This window comes from Garra rufa, chromosome 21, assembly GCF_049309525.1.
Source record: "Garra rufa chromosome 21, GarRuf1.0, whole genome shotgun sequence".
In the NCBI taxonomy this organism is placed as follows: Eukaryota; Metazoa; Chordata; class Actinopteri; order Cypriniformes; family Cyprinidae; genus Garra; species Garra rufa.
This window is the reverse complement of record NC_133381.1, coordinates 19,189,869-19,216,779: the sequence shown is the minus strand read 5'-3', so window position 1 is coordinate 19,216,779 and position 26,911 is coordinate 19,189,869. Positions and strand designations below refer to the sequence as shown.

At 37.2% G+C, this 26,911-nt stretch overlaps 1 protein-coding gene across 1 annotated transcript in view; it reads right to left on the bottom strand.

The window, feature by feature from the left end:
• ehbp1 (EH domain binding protein 1) overlaps positions 1-25,988 on the bottom strand; it is a 174,010-nt gene extending 148,022 nt beyond the window's left edge. The window contains exons 1-3 of the mRNA XM_073826562.1: positions 25,652-25,988; positions 23,634-24,099; positions 987-1,044 (exon numbers count right to left, since the gene is read on the bottom strand). Of these exons, the coding sequence (XP_073682663.1) occupies positions 987-1,044; positions 23,634-23,737 (162 nt within the window). The 5' untranslated portion in view covers positions 23,738-24,099; positions 25,652-25,988. The remainder of the gene's footprint in view (positions 1-986; positions 1,045-23,633; positions 24,100-25,651) is intronic.
• Positions 25,989-26,911: the final 923 nt, after the last annotated feature.

Here is a 26,911-nt window from a genome sequence, read left to right as displayed (position 1 = left end):
AAAAAAAAAAAAAAAAAAAAAAGACAGAAACACTTCAGTTAGACTGCTCTTACTGTGATAGTCTAGATGCATCGCGATTCGTGGATCGATTCTGAGATTTTCTGAGCAGATGGTGCTCTAATCTACTTTTTAATCGGACACTAAAATGCTCACGAAGAAGAGTGCTGAAGAGCAACATTTAACTCATGTAATGAATTTATGTAATGCAAAGGTAACATAATGCATTACTTTTCACAAAAAGTAACTAAGTAATGCAATTAGTTTATTTTTTATGAAGTAACGCAATATTGTAATGCATAACTTCACAAAAGGTAACTAGGTAACACAATTAGTTACTTTTTATGAAGTAATGCAATACTGTAATGCATAACTTTTCACAAAAAGTAACTAAGTAATGCAATTAGTTTCTTTTTCATGAAGTAACGCAATATTAATGCATTACTTTTCACAAAAAGTAACTAAGTAACACAATATTGTAATGCATTACTATTCACAAAAAGTAAATAAGTAATGCAATTACTTACTTTATGAAGTAACGCAATATTGTAATGCATTACTTTTAAACGTAACTTTCCCCAACACTGTTCAAGTGTGTATTGGAAACAAGCAAAGTACAGTTGTTTCTAAAGTACTAGTGCCATCTGCTGTTAAAAACTAAGCTCAAAATTGAGTTGAGAGAGAACCGTGATGCATTCGGAAAATCTCAGAATCGATTCAGAATCATTTCACGATTCACGATGCATCAATTAATTATTGCAACCCTAGTAGTTTAACATCGTCCAGCATGTATACATGCTAATTGGTCTACAACTGTCTTCAGCATTGCGTGTTTGCTCCAAAAGGTGATCTGTGATGTGTATTTAATTCATCAAATTTTATATTACGAATGTAGTTCAACTACACAAAAACACATTAGTAACTGCACATGCAAGCATACTTATGGCAATATTTAAAAATGCATTTAGAAAATAAACAATATTACTCACCTTGGAAGATTTCCTTCGGCTCCTGCGTGTCCAGACAACAACTAGCTTGTCCGGTTGCCTAAAAAAAGCGAATAAAACATGTAACAGTCAGCACTAATAAAGTATTAAACAACCACAATATCTAAAAGAAACACCATAAAAGCTTCATATTTCAGTTCTGCTGAAAACAATCGAGTCTGAATCACTTGTGGCCCAACAGAGAACAAGATGAGAGAGAAAGATGCTGATCAGCCTTCTGAGGAATGGGCTCAAAGTCCAACTGATGCTGCAAATCAATTCATACCCATATCACAAACAGCCTAACCCAGCATTAAAAACAAACTCACTTATTTTCAGAGGCAAGTGTGTGTGTACTAGATGAATAAGGGTTAAGGGAGTTCAATTCATTCCTCAGTCACACTAAAGCACAAATACACCATACAACAGTGCACAGTACAACATACACATAAAATTGAACACTCACGGATAGATCAAATGGTTTAAAGATAAATGGAATGTTAGACTAGAAGGAAAAAAGGGTTTCAGGACATCTGAGCAGTACTGAGAGAGAGAGAGAGAAAACACACACACACACACAAACTTGAATTGGATTACCAGCAGTAAGAGGCTTGACCGCAATCTGACAGGGGTGCGTTTAGACGTGTGCTGTGTGCGTCTGATTTTCAGAAACATCACTGTCCTCATCTAAACATGACAGAGCAGACAGAAGGCTGATTTATGCCCATCTAATGCATTTCCTATTGTGTCTCTGGATTATTCTAGATTACTATACAGATCAGTTTCCCAGGAACAGAAAAACGTCAGTGCTTAGCAAAAATGATTTTCTGTGGAAAATCACCACTGATAGAGCATTTTAACCTATGACTTGACTTAAACCGTGTCTGGGAAACCAGCAAGAGAGAATCACAAAAACCATGCACAGATGCTCCATTGTGTCTCTACATTTCTAGAACACACACACACACACACACACACACACACACACACACTCGTGCCCTATGGCATCATGCTGTGCTTGACATGGAGCACTGAAGACAATCTGTTTTCAGTCATCTCTCGCTCTGAAATACCCAAAATCTTTCTTGCTCTGAAATACCCAAACTCTTTCTCTTTATCTTCTTCTCTATTTCCATTCCTACTTGGACTTGTGTTTCCTCTAGGCTGGTTGGCATGCTCTACTGCAGTTCTCTTTTCACATGATCTTATCAAAGTTTTTTCATAATGGCTTTATGTTTCCTCATGGATGGGTCACAATGTTTTTTGAAAGAACTTTTATTCAGCAGGGATGCAATTGATCAAATGTGACAGTAAAGGCATTTATAATGATACAAAAGATTTCTATTTCAAATAAATGCAGTTCTTTTTAATTCTTCTAATTTATCAGAGTCAAGAAAAATATGTATGATTATATAATATGTACATCAAAAACAAAACTAAACCACTGCGTCCTCAGTGGTTCTGATGTTAAAGGGATTCACCCAAAGTTCAAAGTTCACCCAAAAAAAAAAAAAATTTGATGTTTATCTGCTTACCCCCAGGGCATCCAAGATGTAGGTGACTTTGTTTCTTCAGCAAACCACAAACGAAGATTTTTAGCTAAAACTGATGCAGTCTGTCAGTAGGGCTGCAACTAACGACTATTTTAATAGTCGACTAGTCACCGACTATTGAAACGATTAGTCGACTAATCGGATAATTATTCAATTTTTCTCAAATTTAGCATGAGATTGCTTTAATTATGTGGAAAATCATAGTAAACACAAGAAAGAAGGGGGTACTTCAATGAAAAATGCATATTTTGCTGCTGATAGGCCAATTCATACTAAAAGTAAATAAAAATGCCCTGTCTAAAACCAATTAGGCACAGTGCTCGGTCAGTACAGACATAAATGCATAAATTAAGAAACTCTATAATTTTTTTAATGGACAGGCACATTTGTTTTATAAGAAAAAAATAAATTAAAATCAAGTAAACATTTTCTTCCTGTAAACCATCAGCAGCAATAAAACAGTAAACAAAAATGTATATCCAAAACAAAACGTATTGGCTTTTATTTAAATCTTACCGAGGCCAGCCAAACTACGTTTCATTCAACTGTCCGACATGCTTTCTCTTTAAATGTTCGTGCATCACAGAGGTGCTGCCGTGATGCGCAAGGACTGCTTTACAAACCATGCAGGTAATATTTTAATTCGCCGTAGCAGGCTAAAATGCTCCCAAACTTTACTCCTGTTTCATACATACTCAGTCTGCAGTGCGTCTACAGTCCGTGTGCGTTACGTATGCGGTGCAGAAGCAGCACAGACTCGTTTTGCTTTCACACAGAACGCGTTTGCAGTCCGTACATTGTGAACGTTCTAATCCGTTAACATGGGTGTGGAAAAAAAAACGCACTGCAGACGGAGTATGTGTGAAACGGGCGTGTTTTGGTACGCGCAGCTGCTGCGTTGGACGCCGCCATTTCTGTATGTTATCGCTCAGCATAGAAGCTGCGTATGTGCGACTCTCGGCAGAAAGATGCCTCACTCGGTTGTCTGGCGACAACATCGACAATGAAATTCATTGTCGACTATTTCTATTATCGATTTTTGTCGACAACGTCGACGAATCGTTGCAGCCCTATCTGTCAGTCATATAATGGGAGTGGATGGGCACTAGACCTTTAAAAGTAATAAAAAACATGCACAGACAAATCCAAATTACACCCTGCGGCTCGTGACGATACATTGATGTCCTAAGACACGAAACGATTGTTTTTTGTGAGAAACTGAACAGTATTTATATCATTTTTTACCTGATACGCAGCCACGTCCATCTCTCCTGAGCACGAGCTCAGCATCCGGCTTGTTACATGTGAACGCGCTCTGGTGTAGTATACGCAAACGCCGGAAGCGATCTGTCACGTGTATACGACACTCATTGTTTACACAGTGCACAGAGATTGTGGGTATAGCGGCTATTCAAAATGGTAATTACTTGCACTTACCCTGATTGTTCAAACAGATTTAAAGCTAAAAGATTACGTTTGCTTGTGCAAACTCATCCGGGACTTTTCACCGGTTTCCCCTTACGGCGTTTGCGTATACTACGCCAGAGCGCGTTCACATGTAACGAGCCGGATGATAAACTCGTGCTCAGGACAGATGGACGTTGCTGTGCATCAAAGGTAAAAACTATATAAATACTGTTAAGTTTCTCACAAAAAACGATCGTTTCGTGTCTTAGGACATCAATGCATCGTCACGAGTCACAGGGTGTAATTTGGATTTGTCTGTGCATGTTTTTTTTTTTACTTTTAAAGGTCTGGTGCCCATCCACTCCCATTATTTGGCTGACAGACTACACCAGTTTTAGCTAAAAATCTTTGTTTGTGTTCTGCTGAAGAAACAAAGTCACCTACATCTTGGATGCCCTGGAGGTAAGCAGATAAACATCACATTTTCATTTTTGGGTGAACTATCCCTTTAAGAGGAAATGAAGACTCGTGTTCACTTTTGCATCCAATTACAGAACACTTGCATTGCGTCAGTATGATGTCATACTGCTCAGGCCGCGCCCAAAACCACTGACAGACTGTCCTGTATTAGCATATTTCTACCCTCATCTAGTTGTACGCTGAAAATCAATAAGGGTTGATAACTGAGATGTTTTTTTTTGGGGGGGGGGGGGGGCATTAAAAAAACATTTGTGAAAGGATTTTTATCATTGTAGGGTGGTTGTGTCCACATACTCCAAATACACTTTTATGCAAACACCATGTAAAAGTGAATTTTGCATCCTCTGTCCCCTTTAAATTTTTATCATTAATCAGAAGGTGGTCCTAAATTTTTGACTCTGCTCCTTAATTGAAAAAATAAGAAGAAAAAGAAAAACAATGAGATGCCTGGACATAGACACTCTTTCACTCTTTCACAAAAAAGTAAACAAAAATGTTGGTGGTCAACAGAGGCCCAAGAACCAGAGACCTGTTCAGTGTTTCTACAGCCAATGCCAGCACAGACACGTACGATTACTAATGTTGGGCGATATGCTCAATTTTCATATCGCCCTATCGTCAGCCTGAGAGATCGCCGATACACGATACTATCGTGCTAATTTAATTAATTATCTATGTACTAAATTCCTTATTCGTTTTGTAAAGGTAGACTTTCTATTGGCATATGATTAAGTTGTGCGTGTACAGAGCGCTATCTACCGGAGTTGTTCAAGTTACTTTCGGTTTCATTCTCTGCCATCGTCAGTGAGTGAGTTGTAAATGTGCGTGCCAGAATGTAAATGAATGAATCTTTCTATACCCGTCATATTGCGAGTATGTTACCGCTGTATGTCTGACCGTTATCATCAGGTGATGGTGTAGTTCAGTTCATGTTGGATGCGGAGAAGTGATGCGCGTGTAATTCACGTGCGTATGTTTAGCGCCATCTGATCGCATCGTAATTCTAATTAACGCCTATAGATGTTACTGAGATGAATGTTTGTTTACTATATACAGACTGATTATGATACATCGTAATTAATTCAGCCTGAACCAGGTTTTACTACCTCGGTTATCCTAATGACTGCAATGCTAATATAATATAACACTCCCTTTAGAATCTACCACCCTACTGTATGATGAAAATCTCCCATTTTCACTGCATGAGGTGCGTTAGGGTGCTGTGGCCTCTCTATGCGTGTGTTTATACCGCGGCAAGTTTCTGAAGCATCCTAGAACAGACTCTCTGTGCTGCATTGCTAATGTTAAGTTCTTTGTTGACGGATAATAATAATAATCGTCTAACTATCGTCAAAGGCATCAGCAACAGGCGATATCTCTGACTATCGTCGATACACGATACTATCGTCTATCGGCACAAGCCTAACGATTACTGCACTTCACAATCACTGAAACCATCTGAACCCTAAACACAAGCAGTACACGTTCAACAGAACTACATCACAGTAGTGCTGGGCGATATGACGATATATATCGTGGGGACGATAGAAAAGTGTCTATCGTCCTATTTCTTTTCTATCGTTTCTATCGTCTCTAACCTAATTTTATCAATTACTAAAGAAAATATTGCATTAAATAGGCTATGACAAATGTATTATAGTGTCTTGTTGCTGTGCAATGCATACTCTACCCTATAAGTGATAATCAAGAATAAAAACGAACTTTTTCACAAAGAAACTCCGTCTTGTGCGACATGCTTTAACTCGTGAGTGACTAAAGATGGAGACGCAAGAGGTTGAAGATGAATGCCCGGATCGAGTCGCAACAAACTGAAACTGCTACGCAGGCAGCAGACAAGAAGTACTTTTACCGACACGTGGGGGTACGTCAGTGATTTTGTTGCATTTTGGCTTCAAGAGCTCCGACACGGAGCAGAAGACAGTCATGTGCAAACTCTGCCAAAAGAGTGTTTCCGCGCCCGACGCTGACGCCTGTTTCACGCCTGTCAAATCGTCTGCAGTGCGTATGCGTTGCGTATTTTTTTCCGCACCCATGTTAACGGATCAGATCGTTCACACTGCACGCGGTTGCTGTCCGGTAGTGCGTTCCAGAAGCGGTGCGTTTGTAGCAGTGGAGCGATCCTTTCGGGACAGAGTCTGTTTTTGCTGCGCTGCATGCGCTGAATTAAAGTGACAGCGCATTGTTCGCTGTAAAAATGAACATGGATTGACACGGAAATGTACCATAAATGCATATAAATGCAGTCTACTGTGTTTCACAGTCAACACGTGGCTTTTTGGCTAGGTTTAAAATAGTGCAGTTTTAAATAAACAAGGCAACATAATAGATGCACTTGTCCAGGAAGAAAAGTTCTTTAAAATATGGTTTTTAATAAAGATTTAATACGAAAGAAAGGCACAGAGAGCCGACTGCTTGTCTGTGGTAAGTTTTAATTTAAAATATTTGTGATAGCCCAATTTCAATATGAAAAGGAAGCTATAGCCTACCTATGCTGTGTTTAAATGTGTTGCAACTTGCTTGAGCAACTTAATATACAAATCTAGAAGTCAAGTGCATTGAATAATAGCCTACGTTGTTTATAATACGTTGAGTTTAAACGTGAATATGTCTAGTATTATTGTATTAGTGTACTGTGATAAAAGAGTATCCCAATGCTGAAAAAGCACGTTTGGATTTGAAATTAAAATAACGGATAAATGGTGTGTTTGTGGTAAACACCCACGGATCAGGAACGGACTGCAAACGCGTTCTGTGTGGAAGCAAAACGAGTCCGTGCTGCCTCTGCACCGCATACGTAACGCACACGGACTGTATACGCACTGCAGACGGAGTATGTGTGAAACAGGCGTGATACTTTATTTTGGTTTGCAAACTTTGCACTACAAGGTTGAAAAATGTTTTGTTTATTTTTTATAATTGAGTGCTTTTCTGCTCAGAAACTTGAAATGGCTGTGCACTTTAATAAAAAAATAGTTTATTTTGATAATACTATTTAACTATGATGTGGATAAAAAATGTGAAGGCTACTGTAGCTCTACCTCCACCACACCTGTTGTCATTTCATACATTTATATTGCTGCACTAAAATGTATTTTTCTCATTTGTGACAGTTCAGTTAAATGTCACTTCAAATAACGAATAAAAATAAAGTTGCAAAAAAATTATGCAATGATATTTTTGTCAAACTTTTCAGAGAATAACTGAAAACGTACTTTATTTTGGTATATCGTGATATATATCGTTATCGTGATATAAAATAATCCATATCGTGATACATGATTTTTCCATATCGCCCAGCACTACATCACAGTATGGCTATTGTTTCAATGTGTTTCCTGCTGCAATCCCACCAGTATCCTGCCAGAAAGCAAAAGAACCACACCTGTAACTCATTTCATGGTTCATTTCGTATATTTCATATGTGGACTCTGTGTTCCCCAGGGTACAGTTCATTTCTCAGAGCCATTACCACACAGATGCTTAAAGTCAGTCAGTTGTTTATATTCAGATTTGTGGCTGCAGGTCATGCAGCTCTAGATACATTAAGATTTACTTTGCCTGCCGAAACCAGAGACAGAGAGTCTTTTTAAAGCACTTTCAAGGTCTTAAAATCAAAAACCCTAATATAAAATTTTTCCATGATTGGCATTCTGTGTTGATCAGATACATAGGCAGGTGTTTGCTGATGGAAACCTGTCAACATCTGAGGTGCGAGCAATGCAGCCAAGACTGTCAAACCCTGCTCTGGGAATTTAAGGCTGACAGGCTGCAGGTCTGCATCTGTGTTCACACTTTTTTATTACAACAAGAACTGCACAAGACTTCTAAACCCAGCATGCAATGTTTTTTGAAGAAATAACGAGTCAAAAGTCAACTGAACGTAACACTTAATAAGTGTTTAGCAGCACTCGTTAGGCCTAATGATGTAGAGGTTGCACAACTGTAGGTGTCTAAATGTTGTTTGAATAAGCAAGCCCTCAGAGACATGTTTATTACTTACAGTGATCAAGCAAATATAAGTGGCACCATGAACTACACTACTGGTAAAAAGTTTGGGGTCAGTAAGATTTTATTTAATGTATCAGGCTGACCAGAGTTTTTAGCTGACAAAAATTTAGTAGTATAGCATTTAGTTGGTAAAAATTTCATTTAAACCTATTACGGCCCCTGTTACTAGAGATGCACCAAGTGCAATTTCCTTGGCCGATTCGATTTCTTTTTTTTTGTGACGTGCCAATTCTGCTTTTCTTTCTAAAAACTATAATTGACAGCATATACAAACAAAAATCTATACCTTTTTTCAATGCAAAAAAAATTATTTGCATAATAAAAATTTATTTAACATTACAATTTCCCCAATCTGGACTAAGTAACAGATATTCTCTGTATAAATAATTTTATAAGATTCCGAAGCCGCTCAGTTAAAATTTTTGTTTTAAACATACAAATAAGAAATGTTGGTAAAAATGCAATCATACTTTTAAATATGAAACCAAACTACCAGTAGTTGGGCGACAAACGACTGCAAGTCATTTAGTCATTCATTCAACCCATTTGTTCAAATGGCAGATTCATTCAGAAATGAGGCAAGTGTCTTTTATGAATGGGTTTCTGAATCATTGACTCACTTGATTCGTTCAAAAACGTGGATTCATTCAGTAACAAAATATCACAGTGTTGCTCGGAGACACACATCAGTTCTGCTGTGACTTTGATAGGAACTATTTGTCAGCTAAATTTAGCAAAAACAGTCAATAGTGTCTAAAATGAAAGTCACTGAATTTTGACTTGTTTATTGAATTAATATTTGTATAAAATCAGTGTCACGTCGCAGTTGTGTTGATATTCGGGGAAACATCATGCAATGTTGCTTACCTAAATCATATATCTTTTTTTTTCAACCACACTATGCATCTATGACCTTCTATGAGTGCTATTGAGCTCATCTGTTTTGATTTTAGCACAAGTCTCTCTCACATACTCACTCAGGCTGCACAAGCCTCATCTGGCACTGCACTGTCAAAACGGACCGGCTCAGAATCAGCAGACTGACCGGCCGGTCACCAGTCCGGGCCGATCGTGTGAAAAACCAGCTAATTCTGGTCGGTGCATCTCTATTTTTTACAATGAAGTTTCAGCTTAAAATAATGGACATGTCATTTATTATATCATTTTGAAAATGCCCATTTTGAGTGGAAGCAGAAACCCTTTAAATGCAAATAAGCTGCTGCTCCCCGCCCCCTTTTCCAGAATAGGACTGTGACTTTACAGCTCGTAACTTAGATACTCTGATAAAAAAAACACTTGTTTGGTTTTAATTCTCATGTCTATCATGATGAAATGATGCATTTTAAAGCCATATTAGTTTAAACTTCCGATATAAGGTTTTCTAAGCGCACACATCCGAAGCACGCACACTGAAAGCGACTGAGTACTAAACTAAGTTCACTTTCACGTCTTATTGCACCTAAACTGTCAAATACACACAAGTTAATGTTAAAAACACACAGGAGCTGAGGCTGGGACTCTAACTAGTGTTCTGTACTCGTCTGTGCATCCAACGACAGAACAGTTAGCATGCTTTGCTCGAACCTTTGCCATGGCATTAGAACTGGTACACTGTTGTAACTTGCGAAAACAAAATGACGGCACTGTGGGTGGAAACATGCAGATTGAGGGACGGAAATATTATAATAAGAACCTCTTCCTACATCACGGAGGAGCGAAATCTGAGCAGCTCAATTTTTCACATGCTTGCAGTTAAAGGCTTACCAAAACAGTTACTGGGTTATTCACATTTTCTGGGTTGGTAGATGCACTGGGGAAACTATCATAACACTTAAACACGGAAAAAGTCAGATTGTTTATGATATGTCCCCTCCATAGACTTTTTAAAAATATTGATTGAAAAGACTTAAACAGAACTTGAACAGAAAACCCTGATCTAAAATAGACTCAGTTCTAAAGGTCTAAAAAAATTTGGAAACTGGGCTTGTCTGTAGGATCAAAATGGAGCTGAATGTTTTCTGTCTAGCTAGTAAATGTAGATCTACAACATTCATTAATAGACAATAAACACCCCCATAAAAACAGTGGAAAATGCTGTGGGTGTGAGAGAGAGAGTTGTATACTTATCTTGAGCTATTACCCAAGCATTCTTTCTCTATTAAGGCAAAAGTCTTTAAAATACATCAATGGACAGACTAATTGTCTCTGGGAGGCACAGTACCTCAAGACGCCGTTTACAATTCTGATTACAGCTAAACAAAAGCTGTAGATTTGAGGAGCACTGACAAAAATAAATAAAGAGAAAATGAGTGACAAAGTGGGTCATCGCACAGCAGATGTTATCAGCAGGAAGTGGAGCAGGGTACACACAGACAGGCAAACCCAGGAGGAAAATCCTTCACTGGGCACCAGTAGCACAGCTGCCCCAAACACGAACACTAAAGCTATAGAAACAGACTGAATCATTTAGACCAGCAGGCTAGTCTCTCTGTAACTGAATCGGTTTTGAGCCATGTTTAGAGTGTGTGCTGAATCACTGAACCACGTGATTACTTTTAGTCATGTCTGACTAAAAATAAATCACAAATCATTGCATCTTTTTTGCATAGTGGTCCGCTGTTTTCAAATCAATTTCTTTATTAAGGCCTTGTGTTTTTGGCCTAAGTTAACAAACCACAAGAAGGGATAGTTTAAAAATACATTTTCATAACTAATAGTTAACTTGGGGACATGTGTTTCCTAAAAATGTCAGATCTTTATACATCATGTCTATAAAAAGTCATTTATGGAGCGATGCTCCTGTAATCTGTGACCTCACTGCCTCCCTTACTCAGTCGACAAGGAAAGGGAGGGAGAGGAAGGGATGAGACGCCACGAGAGAAGGAGAGGACAGACTGAACCACATCCTGACTCAGAACGGATGGACAGAAAAACAATAATAATACAGATTTCCGCAAACCATCTCCAGGCTATGAACAGCACCATCAATAAAAAGGAAGGAACACTTGTGACAGATGCACACAGTGATGCTGTCAATCTGAAAGCCCCCTCTGATTTGATCTCTGAACGTCTGAAGAAATGATGAAAGAGAGCAAGACAAAGAGAGAGCAGCTAGTGGAACAGAGTGATATTAAGATTAACACACTAAAGAGGCTGTAACAGGAGATCAGGAAAACAATACAGTACTGCCATACAATACGGCTAAGAGAGCGAAAAGGCAGACGAGAAGGTTATTGATTCAGCTATCTGTGTAGCCCTGTTTTTAAATTATTTATTAGAATAAAGTGAGAGAGAGTAAACATGTTTTAAAATGTCTCTGGTACATATGTAACAAAAACAGTCCATTGAAAGCTCTAGGAATTGCTCACCCAAAAAATATCCTTCAAAACAAGAATTTTCAAAGCATTTTCAAAGTCAACAAATCCTTCAAGACTATTTCAGATATTCTTCATACTTAATATCGCCATGAAATAAAAACTCACCCTATTTTCTAAATGCTTCTTATTTATCTTATGTATGCATTTCAGATTTTTCACTTTCTTACAATTGACTGTAAGCTTGCATTCAGATCTTCTTCCCACATCTCTAAATCCAGTTTAACAACTGATGGATTGAGTTCCCACGCTATATTTTCCATTTTTCATTTCATTTGGACGTACATGACAATACCGAAGAAAAGGTCTGTCACTACTTCCATTTCATCACGACAGGCCTATTTTTTGCACACAATGTGCAGCTTAAATTATATACTTTAATTATCAAATTCGGAATTAAATGACAGATTAATCCATACCTGTCAACACTCCCTTTTTCCCAGGGAGTCTCCCCTCTTCGTTATATGAATAATTACATCAATATACTATTCCAAGGTTGTCCAGTTGCCAGATCTTGTATGAAACCCATCCTACTCACAAAATCAACACATTATACAAATTTCAACCCATTTGTGACCTCAATCTGGCAACCTACAACCCAGTTGTGCTGTTGATATCTGTAGGCAGTAGATGTGGGAAGTTCAATTAAGCATCACTGGTAGAAATGGGAGGAGAATACTTTGACAAAAAAAAACTAAATGTACATGTAATATACAAGTGTTTTCAGAAGTGTTTCAGAAACATTTTACCTCAGATTTATCTGACAGCATTTATTACAAGTAGTTGTTCTTCTAAATGTAGCATAGCTGACTGAGTGGCAGATTTTTCTCTCACACACACACACACACAACTATATCGTAATGGAAATATTCCTTTAAGTTTACGAGTAAGTTATAAAACTTGTTTTATTGAAGCCATTATGAAAAACAGCAATCAGTGATGCAATCATCCAATGAGCACAAACACACAAACCGAGAGAAAAAGAGAAAAACATAGGAGGTCGACTGGTCTGCACTAAATAAACTGGCATCATAAAGATTCTATAAATAGTTTTAATATAATCATTACTGGATGCTTTTTAACATTTAAAATTTTAAATTTCTAAACAATTCTGGTGACCCAAAATACACCCTACCAGATTTTTTAAATGTTTTTAAAGACGTCTCCTCCTGCTCATCAAGCCTGCATTTATTTGATCCAAAGTACAGCCAAAACAGTAAAAATGTGAAATATTTTTGCTATTTAAAATAACCATTTTCGTTTTGAATATATTTTAAAATGTAATTTATTCCTGTGATTTCAAAGCTATTTTTTAGCATAATTACTCCAGTCACATGATCCTTCAGAAATCATTCTAATATTCTGATTTGCTGATTTGACTGCTTTTGCTGTATTTTATATTAAATAAATGCAGGATTGGTGAGCAGAAGAGAACTCTTAAATCATAAAAAAAAATCTTTTGACTGTGTATAAGTCACAAGATATATAAACACATGTCCATTATTCAAAACTCCCTCCCATCATCGTGATAGAGCAGTCAGAAAATTGTTGTGAAAACACAAATTGACATTTCTGATGCAAAGAAACCTTGATGAACATTATGAATTTCAGGGGGGGAAAAAACACCACAAAAGTGTAGAAAATGACACTGCATATACTGCAAACTGAGCTGTATAAGATCACTGAAGGCTACAAAACTAATTATTTCCTCCAAGTCATTTCAAGTTGCTGAAAATCTCCCCTTATCTGGCCCTGCTAGCAAGAAAAGCTTTAATTTGAGCTGGAGAGCACACAAACACACACACCCAGTGTCATGAGGCACATGAAAGGGCTTGGAGTCCATTAACTCAAACTGACTGATACATAAAGCTATGAATCCTTCATTACGAGGGCTGACTGCATCCAGACAACATGAATCCAAACCCAAAAGCATGGTGAGAGAGGGAAAAAAGCACTGATCATCTCAGTAGCTTCGTTTCCATTCACATATTTTAAGCCAAATTTTAGGATAACGCATACAAAATAAAATAAAATAAAACGGAATGACAAACATTTACCAAATAAATTAATCGACACTCATCAAAAAAGTCATGTGATTTTGCCTCAACAGATCATGTACACTGATTTCATTGCACACCATCTCAAATATTATCTGAATAATTTTGAAATGCCTGAACCAAACTCCATCGTCTAAATGATTTGTTATAATCACCTCCCATAACTGCCATCTCATGTGTGTTGTCTGCAGGATCTGAGGTGCAACTCATTTATTATGTGGTAAAAAAGAGCTACAAGCTTCCCAGACTGCAGCAACTTTCATTTTTATTATTGATACTTTGTGGCGTTTTCTCATTAAGTGCCGATTTTATTCTCTTGAACACAATGGATGGAAACGTGCTTTCCTCGCAAATGTTTTATGCAATATTTTAATTTTGCACACAAGTTAAATTCCCCTGGATTGAATGGAAACATTGCTACCGTGATCAATGAAACTAAGCCATACATCATGACTCCCCTCTGATTCCCTGATCACTTACATGACCTTATTAAACCTTCAGTTTGCTCAGCATGTGTACATCAAACACACACAGATCTGCATCTTCACAGCCTCCTACATAGCATCAGTAATTTCCTCACGTCCACATGAAGCAGAGGCTCAGGGATGGTGTAATACTTGCAGCGAGGCGCTAATCGAATGATTAAAGGAACATTCTGGATCAATACAACTTAAGCTCTATCGACAACATGAGCAGCATAATGCAAATTACGGCAAAGATCATTTAGGAACATTACAGTAAGCCATTTACAATCACATCAATATACACACAATTTCCAAAGTACATAAATACTAAAATTAGACATGCTCGAATGAGATTACCGTGACAGAATTTAGATAATTTTATTACTGATCATTTTCTGTAATAATCAACAACATTGGAGCACAAATGCTGTTGATTAACTTGCTTTGAGCTTTTCTTTAAAAAAGAAAAAATAGAAACAAACACAACCTGCCAAGTGCTAGCATCCATTCATATGTGAAATGACAAATGAGGGTCTGTATCATTCACCCTGAGTGACTTAATTCACAGTGACAGGGAGTGAGGCATCTGTGTGTGTGTGGACAAGAGGGTGATTTATTGTGACAGACAGCAATGTGAGCATTAAATTGCCATTTTTCAGGCCAAAGACAGGGCTCAATGCTCTTTTTTTACTTGACCTCGCCTCGCAACATAAGTAAAAAAAATAATACAAATAAAACAAAATAAAATGTTAAAAAAAAAATCCTTGTGTTCAAATAAATAAGGTGGTTTTGACCACCATGGTCTTCATTTAAAGGGATAGTTCATCCAAAAATGAACATTTTGTCATTAATTAAACAAACTCATGTCATTCCAAACCCTTAAAGGAACACTCCACTTTTTTTGGAAATAGGCTCATTCTCCAACTCCCTTCCAAGTTAATAAGTTGAGTTTTACCGTTTTGAAATCCATTCAGCCGTTCTCCTGTTCTGGCGATATCACTTTTAGCATAGCTTAGCATAGATCATTGAATCCTATTAGACCAATAGCATCACGTTCAAAAATGACCAACGAGTTTCGATATTTGTCCTATTTAAAACTTGACTCTTCTGTAGTTATATCGTGTACTAAGACCGGTGGAACTGCAAAGCTTCGATTTTCTAGGCTGATAAGATTAGGAACTACACTCCCATTCCGGTGTAATAGTCAAGGAAGTTTGCTGCCGTAATAAGGCTGAAGCAGGAGCTGTAATATCACGCAGCACATGTGCAAATGCTAAACTAGCTGGGAACTCATTTCTGATAATACTCCGCCTGCTTTGGCCATATTACGGCAGCAAACTTCCTTGACTATTATGCCGGAATGGGAGTGGAGTTCCTAATCTTATCAGCCTAGAAACTCGCAGCTTTACATTTCCACCGGTCTTAGTACACGATATAACTACAGAAGAGTCAAGTTTTAAATACAACAAATATGGAAACTCGTTGGTCATTTTTGAACGCGATGCTATTGGTCTAATAGGATTCAATGATCTATGCTAAGCTATGCTAAAGTGATATCGCCAGAACAGGAGAACGGCTGAATGGATTTCAAAACGGTAAAACCCAACTTATTAACTCAGGGGGAGTTGGAGAATGAGCCTATTTCCAAAAAAAGTGGAGTGTTCCTTTAAGACCTTTGTTTATCTTCAAAACACAAATGAAGATATTTTTGATGAATTCCACAAGCCTTCTGACTCGCTGCAACGCTGACATGTTTAACGCCCAGAAAGGTAGTAAAGACATTGTTAAATTAGTCCATGTGACATCATTGGTTCAACCTTAATTTTATGAAGTTACAAGAATACTGAAGAAAAAATTTCTTCGTAGCTATATACAATTAAGGTTGGAACACTGATGTCACATGGACTATTTTAACGGGCCCGGAACGTGTCAGTTGCATTGCTGTATATGGAAAGTCAGAAAGCTCTTGGATTTCATCAAAAATATCTTGTGTCCTGAAGATGAACGACGGGTTTGGAATGACATGAGTGAGAGTAATTAATGACAGAATTTTCATTTTTGAGGTTGTTGACCCATTAGGCAGTCCTTATTGTCAAGCCCCGCTAAAGATGGAGAAACCAAAAGGAGACAAGAAGAAAATTAGAGGGGAGAAATAATCATTTCTTATAATGAACAGATGGATAAACACACGTACAACACAGCTGGAAAAACAGAACCTCCTTTTACTGACAACAGAAAACGTGTATTCAAGTCTGCACTTCATCTCACTAAACAGCTTGCCCAGAAGCATTCAATATACTGTAGCACAGATGCTCTGTGTTGTTTTGTACTTGTTCTAATAAAATAACACATAATCTAAGCCTAGTTTAGCACTCTGGATCACATTTGAGCTAGACAGACAGAGGAATCAAAAGACTCGTATCAGAGCAGATCAGAATGTGCAAAAGGGTGCAATGGATCTACTTAAACATGTACCTCTGGCCTTTTCCTCTGCTGACAGGATGTAAAACTATTTCACACTCTAAACCACATTCCCTCTCTCTCCGTCTTCAATCATCTCCTCGTTTTCTCAACCCCTCCAGAAAAAAAAGAAGAAAAGGGCATGAAAAAAAGGTGTGAAAGTGAAGAAAGTCTAAAGGTCTTGGGTTTGATGTTTATCTCTCTTTCAGTGAGCATTTTTAACTTGAAATATTGAAAATATGGATAGTGATAGGCTGCATTTATTTGATTAAAAATACAGAAAAAAACTGTAATATTGTAAAATGTTAATGCAATTTAAAATAGTGGTTTTCTATTTTAATATACTGCAAAATATAATTTATTCCTGTGATTTTGAATAGAAAATATTTCTATTTAGAATAAATGCTGTTCTTTTTTACTTTATTTATTTATCAAAGAATCCTGAAACAAGTATCACAAGTTCCAAAACTGTTTTCAACATTGATAATAAACCAGTATATTGGAATCATTTCTGAAGGATCATGTGACACTGAAGACTGGAGTAATGGCTGGTGAACATTCAGCTGTGCATGACAGAAATACTTTTTATTTTAAAGTATATTAAAATAAAAAAGCTATTGTTTTGAATTGCAATAATATTTAATATTATTACTTTTTTCTGTATCTTTTTTGATCAAATAAATGGAGTTTTGAATAACATAAGAGACTTTTTAAAAAAACATTAAAAATCCCAAACTTTTGAGCGGCAGTGTATATACATCTAAGTTCATACCAGACTCGGTGTCACTGTGCCCCTGGGTCAAACATAATTCACCAATAAAGATGAGATTCTTGGCAGCACTGAAATATATAGCCTAACGCTAGGCTTAAAGCTATAAGTGAAATCCCACATGAAGCATGCTGGGATTTTAAAGGTCTGAGTTTAGGCTTGGCCGCTGTAGCACTTTGAAGGATTTCCCTTCCTCATTCCAGTCGGACTGACCCGTGGCACCAGGCCTGAAAGCAAAAGCAGCTGGCTGCCCCGGCCAAATATTCTAAAGCAGCCACACATTACTGCTGCAATACTCAACAGCAGGGGTTTCTTTTGATACCGCAGACCACTTGCGAAGGAGGTCCATTCTTAAAACATAAAGGAAGCTATACATCTTCATGCATAAAGACTCATTTATACTGTGTGAGGAAATGTGATATTATAAATACAGTGTTACTCTTGTGAACGTGCATCGAAGACAGGGAAGAAAGGAAATTGTTGAATAAAGTAGTTATTTTTGTTTTCTTTGCATACAAAAAGTATTCTTGTAGCTTCATAAAATTACGGCTGAACCACTGATGTCACATGGACTATTTTAACAATGACCTTACTACCTTTCTGGGCCTTAAATGTTATATCTGCATTCTGTCTATGCGGGGTCAGAAAGCTTTTGGATTTCATAAAAATATCTTCATTTGTGTTCCATAGATGAAAGAAGGTCTTACAGTTTTGGAACAACGTAAGGGTGAGTAATTAATGACAGAATTTTCATTTTTGCCTGAACTATCCCTTTAATAAAAGTATTTCTTTAAAAACAAAAAACTTTCCAACTCCAAACTTTTGAACAGTAGTGTGTATTTTGTGAAATGCTTTTCTCTTTGCAATTTTTGAATTACTATAGCAATTCTCCAGAGAACGTAAACCATACTGTTGAAATAGTCTACAGCATTCTATACATTACTGCAGCAATTCTCCACAGTAATCAAACACCAAGGTAGCCATGCTATAGAGGCGTGGGAATCGGCAGGATTACACAACAGCACTTTACACAAGAGACGTTGAAAGATTCAACCAATAAACATTTGATGTTGCCAAGGGACGAGAGAACCACGAAGGCCAACATTCTAGAAGGCAGTGAATCAACAGGCAGGGATACCTAAGCAGGCCGTGGCGTGTCCCGTGTCTTAGCAGCATGCATCTGGAACACTGCCCAAGGTGTTGGCTGGGACCTGACTGGACGCTGCTCCGGTAGTATGTGTCCGGCAGAGCTGTTGTGCTCGGCTTATCTGGCGGCAAATAAATCATACCACCGGACGGTCTCCAGATATCAATGATCTAATAACATACGCATGCACAAACACAACACTGGGGAAGTTAATGATTGAAATACTAGAACCCATCTTTCAGCTGGAGGAATCAGAGCTGATAGCAATGCCAAATCTCCTACATGAATCTAGTCCATCCACTTAAAGAAGTTCACTTCCAGAAAGAAAATTTCCTGATAATTTACTCAGCCCCATTTTGTCCAAGATGTTCAGGTATTTTTCCTCTTCAGTGACAAAGAATTTTTTTTTTTTTTTTTTAAGAAAATATTTCAGGATTTTTCTCCTTATAGTGGACTTCAATGGTGGCCAACAGGTTGAAGGTCCATGCAGCTTCAAGAGGCTCTACACGATCCCAGCCAAGGAATAAGGGCCTTATCTGGCGAAATGATTGTTCTTTTTTTCTTAAAAACAAAATAAAATTGAATATACTTTTTAAATATTTATTTTTTGGCATTTTTGCCTTTATTATGATAGGACAGATCAGACATGACAGGAAGTGAAGTGGGAGAGAGATAGGGGGCGGGATCGGGAAAGATCCTTGAGTTGGGATTCGAACACGGGACGCCCGGAGCGCAACAGCGCTGTATGTCGGCGCACTGCCCACAAGGCTATCGGCGCCAACTGAATATACTTTTTAACCAATGCAATGGATCATCAAACAGATGAAATCTACTAACGCGCCAGAAACTAGTAAATAAAGTCAACAGTAGAATTGAAATAGGGCATTATTTTGCATACAAAACAGATGATAAAGGTAAACAAACTGACCTTCCTGCACCTGTATGCAAGCATTTCTATAAATTGCCACAGGAGGCAACACATCAAATCTTGCCAAGAATTTGTCAGTTGCTCATCCTGATCTTTAACACAAATTTAGAGATCGACAGGTGAGTGCATCACACATCAGTAATAAATTCAGCTTTTAATTAACTTCTATTCACAACTGATCAACACAAATAACTAAGATGTGATACAGAGTAAATACGAAAGCTCAAACATGCGTGTGTGACACACTATCAGTTTAGCTTTGGTCACATAATATGTGACCCTGGACCACAAAACCTTAAGTCTTAAGTCTTAAGTCGCTGGGGTATATTTGTAGCAATAGCCAAAAATACATTGTATGGGTCAAAATTATTGATTTTTCTTTTATGTCAAAAATCATTAGGAAATTAAGTAAAGATCATGTTACATTAAGATTTTTTGTAAAATTCCTACTGTAAACATATCAAAATGTAATTTTTGATTAGTAATATGCATTGTTAAGAACTTAATTTGGACAACTTTAAAGGTGATTTTCTCAATATTTTGATTTTATTGCACCCTTAGATTCCAGATTTTCAAATAGATGCATCTCAGCCAAATATTGTCCTATCCTAACAAACCATACATCAATAGAAAGCTTATTTATTGAGCTTTATGATATGATATATCATATGATGTATATATCTCAGTTTTGTCAAATTTAACCTTATGACTGGTTTTGTGGTCCAGGGTCACATATTTGCACTTGCATTTCAAACAATCAAATATTAACTGAATTTGAATGAAGCAAGATTTTTGCTATATTAATTTTAGTAACAATATGAAGGGAATGTTTCTGCCACGCTGCCTGAGAATTTATATTTAATGCTTTTTCTTTAGCTATCCGAGTCTGAAATCTAATAAACAATCAGAGAGAGAGAGAGAGAGAGAGAGAGAGAGAGAGAGAGAGAGATAATAACGTGATTTTGAATACTTTGACTGTTAGAATAACACTTTACAGTAAAGAAACCGGGGTTAAAATTCATTAGGTAAACTGACCTAACAGTATTACAGCACTTATTAAGCTAGATCAATAATTATTTATAAATGATAAATAAATTAATGCGTGTTTAGTATGTTACCAGTACTTACTAAATTGTTTTTAATTCACTTATCTTTTGAGGATGGTTATTTCTCACCTATGGTATTGATTTAGTATTGATACCGAGGTATTACATTCCAGTATCGTACCAAAGTCAAAATTATGGTATCGAGTAGGGCTGGGCGATAAATCGAAAGCGATTATAAGGCGCGTTTAGTGAATGAAGCCGGTACTTTGATTAGTAGTAAATCTCCATCACGTGCGTTCAGCTGCGTTCAGCTGGAGTGTTCAGAGGCGTAAATCACTGACAAGCTACGCCAAATCGCGCTAAAAATCGCATTCGATTCGATTCGATTTTGAGCGCGATTAGGCGTAGATAAATTATGAGAAAATGTTCATTCTGGAAGTGAACTTCTCCTTTAGACATTCACAGAATGCTATATTTTCCATCTTTCACGCTATAATCACATTATCCATATGGGATCAGAACTAGCGGAGGTGTTATGCTATGTTTAAACTTTTATTCAAATGATTCTTTATTTGATTGCTGACTCACGCATCAGTTCATTCCTCCCATGAACACATTTTCCTTCTCCCCTGCATTCCAAAAGAAATACTTGTGGTTTTTCTACATAAAAAGTGGAGAGATTGAGTTTTTACTTAAGCCTAGAGAGCTGTTTCCACTTGAGACCAAATGTGGAAAACTTTCCATCAGAACAATGGCACACTGGACAGACGAAGCACAAAGCACAGAGATCACGTAGCCGTCACACACACGCAAGCAGCTGAGGCACTAACGTCTCCCTGGTATAAATGCCTTTGAGCTTCTTGTCAGTAAGTGAATAATGCTCTTTCATCAGCTCCAGCACCGCTCCAACTCCGCATTGGTCCACACATCACCATGCAGACAACAGTCTGTGCATCCAAAACACACATACAAGGAAAGAGAAGGAATGTTTTCTGGTCTTAAAGCCCGATTAAGAAATATTGTTTTTTCCACAGAAAGGCGTTTAGTTCACAGCAGTGCCCTTAGCAACCCACATTAGTGCATTTCTACCATACCATTACCTGAAACATTCACATCTGAAACACCTCAGGGGTGTGTGTTTGTCAAACCCGAGAGTAAAACACTCAATTAGACATATGCCTCCAGGGCCCAGAAACAATCCTGCCGCACCTGAAGTCCTCAGACTTGAGCTGAGTAAATATGAGTTATGTTTTCCTTGTGGAGAACTGAACGTGTTGCCAATTGCTATGACTGCAGAACTAAACTCTCCGTTTGGAAAGTTACAAGAAACTCTAAACACTCCTTGGGCAACATTGTCGAGGAAAACTTGAGAAATCGCTGGGTACTTGACCCCTAATACAGCATAATCCATAACCTGACCTTAACCCCTGAGCAGCATTCCACTGTGAACAGACTTTGCAGCAAGGATGCAACCAAATATTCAAGAATGGAACCAAATGTAAAATTCTGAGTCGTGAAGAAGCAAAAGTAAACACTGATATTTTCTTTGGCATTGTGATGTACATCCAAATGAAAAGTAATTGAAGGTTATTGAAAAGGAAAAAAGGTAGGGTGGCTCTATTCATCAGTTGTTGATTGGATGGAGGTAGATCTGAATGCAAGCTTGCAGCAGAGTACACAAAAGGGTTTTTTGTGGATAAAATGATTGGAGAAAAGTCACTAGAGAAAAGTCTGTTGTTTCTCCAGAAGAATAAGCTGTGACATTTTGATTAAAAAACTAGAATTAAAAGAAAGAAAGAAAACATACACAGATGAAATGTTTACAGTAAGATCAACTATAGGAATTTAGAAAATGGACGCTTTTAAAAAAGGCATCCACAGATTTACTCATTTTTTTCCCAAAAATGAAAAGATATGAACATAAAGCCATTGAGGTGGAGGCACCTCATGAACCGCATTACAATATGGGCTGCTGTCTAGAACAATAAGTTTATTAAAATACTGTGCAAAATTTACTAAAAATTATTAAAGGGTGCACATCTCCAGTAAAAATAATTTCATAGGTTATATTAACTAAAAGCATTCCGAAACATTCCAACAGCTGAGAAACTTAACATATTTTATTGCCATTAATTTAATATTTGTTAGTAATTGTATAAAAATATGGACCTTAAGCATAAAAATGTGCATGTAAAGTAGAGCTGTTAAATCGATTAATTGCGATTAATCATATCCAAAATAAATGTTTGTGTTTACATAATATATGTTGTTGCAAACTTTTATTTTGGATGTGATTAATCGTGATTATTTATATGTATATATAAGCACACAAACACATATTTAAGAAATATTTACATGAATAAACACATAATATAAATGTATATTACATATATGTGTGTGTGCTTATATATACACACATAAATATACACAGTACACACATATATTATGTAAACACAAACTTTTATTTTGGATGCGATTAATCGATTTGACAGCACTAATGTAAATACCATAAATGTTAACGATTATGCTCTGAATGTATGTAAAATACAAAGAAACTGAATTCTGCCTTTATCTCATCTAGTAATTGTTAATAATAGCATATGTTTAACATCTCACTACATCTAATTTGAGTTTGATCCTATCTGCTAAAATATGGGAAGGAGACTTCATTGTAGCTAATCTCATACAACTCACCATGCACAATTCCTAAACAGAGAGAAGAGAAAATAAACAAAATGATGTGGAAAAGTATAGTTGCAAATTGCCAGCCTCTCCCTACACACAGGGACGCCCAGAGGAATGGATAAATCATCGCCGTTAGATACGTCACGGGCCAACTCAGCATTCCAGAAGCTGGTGCTCACGCTCACACACACACAAGCTGGGCTGGAAATGAGTAGCGGCACGCGCGAGACATGCAAGCAGTGACAACTCACCATTTCTTTGTGCATTCCACCATGAGTTCCTGGTAGGAGGCGACAAACTGGAATTTGGAAGCATGTTTCCCAACACGCTGCAGTCTCTTCCACACCGAAGCCATGGTTTTTCCCTCTTGAAATAGCTGACAGTTTGTTTAAAATACTGTGGCGTTCTGACGCCACCCTCTCGCAAATCCTTTCCTTGGAAAAGTTCTCAAAAGTATCCGTCCAAAATCGGCTTTTGTGCATTCATCGATGTTTAAGGGGTTTAAAGTCAAGGTAGAGGAAAGGAAAAAACACGTAGATCCCTTTCCATCAAAACATTAGTGTGGATGATAGCGGATCAGCATGACGGCACGACATGTTAAATCCACCGGGGTGACTGACAGCTCTCACAGAGCTCACTCTGTACAGCAAATCCCTCAAAATAAACGCAAGCAGTGCATGGTAATCCAATATTCCTCGTTTCCATGTGTCAATAAACCTACAGAGACAAAAAGGGAGGCGGTTAGATCTTAGCGATAAAGGTTGTTGTACAAAAAGACATCCATTAACTCATTTGTTAGTCTATGATTTTAATTTCTGCATTAAATATCTCTGTTTCAGCTTAATCATTTTACCAAAACTAGCCCTAATTTAAGCAATGATTCATACCAGTAACAGAAAATTCGTTATCAGTTATCTGTGCAAGGCAATGGAAAGCAATGGTATCAGGAAGCAGCGATTTAGCTGACTTTGTTTATCTGTGCAAGCAAATTTTATAATACCGGCAGTCAGATTAGATCTTCTGGAGCAGTTACAATAATTCTGAAGACCTGGAAACATTTGACACGGTACTTGTATTTTATTTTGTGCAAAAGGAAAACATGGTGGAAAGTACTGTTTCTATATAATTTTAAATCCTCAGATTTATATTTATACATTCAGGACCCTGGACCACAAAACCTTAAGTAGCACAGGTATATTTGTAGCAATAGCCAATAATACATTGTATGGGTCAAAATGATTTTTCTTTTATTCCAAAAACTATTAGGATATTAAGATCGCATTCCATGAATTTCCTATTGTAAATGTATCAAAACTTAATTTCTGATTAGTAATATGCATTCAAGAACTTCATTTGGACAACTCTAAAGGTGATTTTCTCAATATTTTGCATTCTCAGATTCCAGATTTTCAAATAGTTGTATCTCATCCTAATATTGTCCTAACAAAACTATACATCAATGGAAAGCTTATTTATTCAGCTTTCAGATAATGTATGAATGTCAATTTCAACAAATAGACCCTTATGAGTGTTTTTTTTGGTCCAGGATCACATTTTTCAATGCTCTCAATGCTTTGAAAACTCAAAGTTTGTAATGCTGTTAATCACATCATAACTGGCGTTTGGTTTCTGAATTGTAACTTTTTTTTAAAACACATTTTTAAATCCCTATGGAATAATAGAAGTGCAAAAGCAAAGCTGAAGAAAAAGATGAAATTTTTTTGCTTAATGTTTTAAAAAAAAACATATCACTTGTGGTGAAGGTAGTCACAGCTAAACAGGACTATGCTACACCCTTCAGCCTTCATTATATTGACAGCTGTGCCAACATTCAGTAAAACAGCACTTTCTCTCATGTGTTAATGCATAATTATCAAGCAATCAGTTTGTTTCAAGTCCTTCTTTGTTCCATTCACTCAAACTTTATATAGCTGATGTTAAATGTTCAAAAGTAGTCCTGGTCTGTCTAAAATAACTGTTGCTGTTAAAAAAAATTCACCAGATGACAGACAACAAACAACTCACATCCTCATGCACATACTACAAACTGTCAGTGCTGTCAAACTGACTTCAGAAACATAAGATAGATGTTCTCAGGTTACCAGTTAAAGATCCCCTTTAAAGTCCAGTGTTTTTATAACTACCTGTCTAGCAAGATAGCCTAAGAAATCATCACAATAACCGATAACGAAACCCTACAATTACAGAGAGACCCTTCCACAGAAATTATTGATAAACATCCCAGTCCCGGTCGCATTCCTGCACTCACCGCGTGAATAATGCAGTAGCAGTAGCGGCTGAATGCGCCCGATGCGGCGGGAGGCGCGTGGCTGCATTCAGCCCGCTAGCGAGCTAAAGAGCCGCTCTGGCTGGATATTCCCATAGAGCTCCGCTAGCAGCCTAGGCTAACCTTAGCCAGACAGGCTATCCCAGGGCAAAGAGCAGCGGCGAAACACAAATCCCTTGGATACTTAAGACGTATACCGGCAACAAACAAAACGAGGAGATTGAAGCCGAGACGCAGTGGTGGTTTCCCCGGTCGAAGGGAGGAAATTCCAGCGCTGTTTTCGTATCCACACACAAACTCAACGCATCAAGACTCCATCATTTTCCTCCCCAATCCCACATTCAGTCAAACATCTGTGCGGAGTCGCCGAGGAACGCCCCCATGCGTCTCTCATTGGCTGGCGGGCCGCAGATATTTACATATTCATGAGACTTCTTAACGCTTTTGTTGCCAGTGAGCGCTCCTATTGGTCGATAAAGACATCTTTCAGAGATCTTTAACCCGCCTGTGTGAGCAAGCATATAGAGTTGAGTAGGAACATAAGTAATGTAAACCTTCTTATGTGTGTTAAGGTATAAAGCGTATTAAATAAGTTTGTTGTGACTCTGAGAAAGAAGATTTCAAACATCTGATAGGCTGAGGCAATTCAGTTATTTGTGAATCAGTGAATAATTGAAAATGCTAGGACACAACAAAAACTGTGTGAAAGAGATATTTTAAAACAATATGTGACCCTTGAACACAAAATCATAGTCATATTAGGATATTAGGATGGGACAATATTTGGCCAAGAAATATTTGAAAATCTGGAATCTGAAGGTGCAAAAACATCAAAATATTGAGAAAATCATTCTTAAATTTGTCCAATTGAAGTTCTTAGCAATGCATATTATTAATCAAAAATTAAGTTTTGATATATTTATAGTGAAAATGTACAAAATATCTTAATGGAACATGATCTTTACTTATTATCCTAATGATTTTTGGCATAAAAGAAAAATTTATTTTGACCCAATGTATTTTTGGCTATTGCTACAAATGTCTTTGTGGTCCGGGGTCACATATATTTGAATTAATGTAATTTAAATTAATGTAAGAATTATTTTAGTTTATTTTAAGTAAACTAAAACAATCGGGTCAGTTATGTGCTTTAAAAAAACCTGGAAAAATTACGTGAAAGAAGCATGGAAAGAGTTTGTGCAAGTACATTTTTTTTCTGTCTGAAGAGTCTAAAGAGAAACA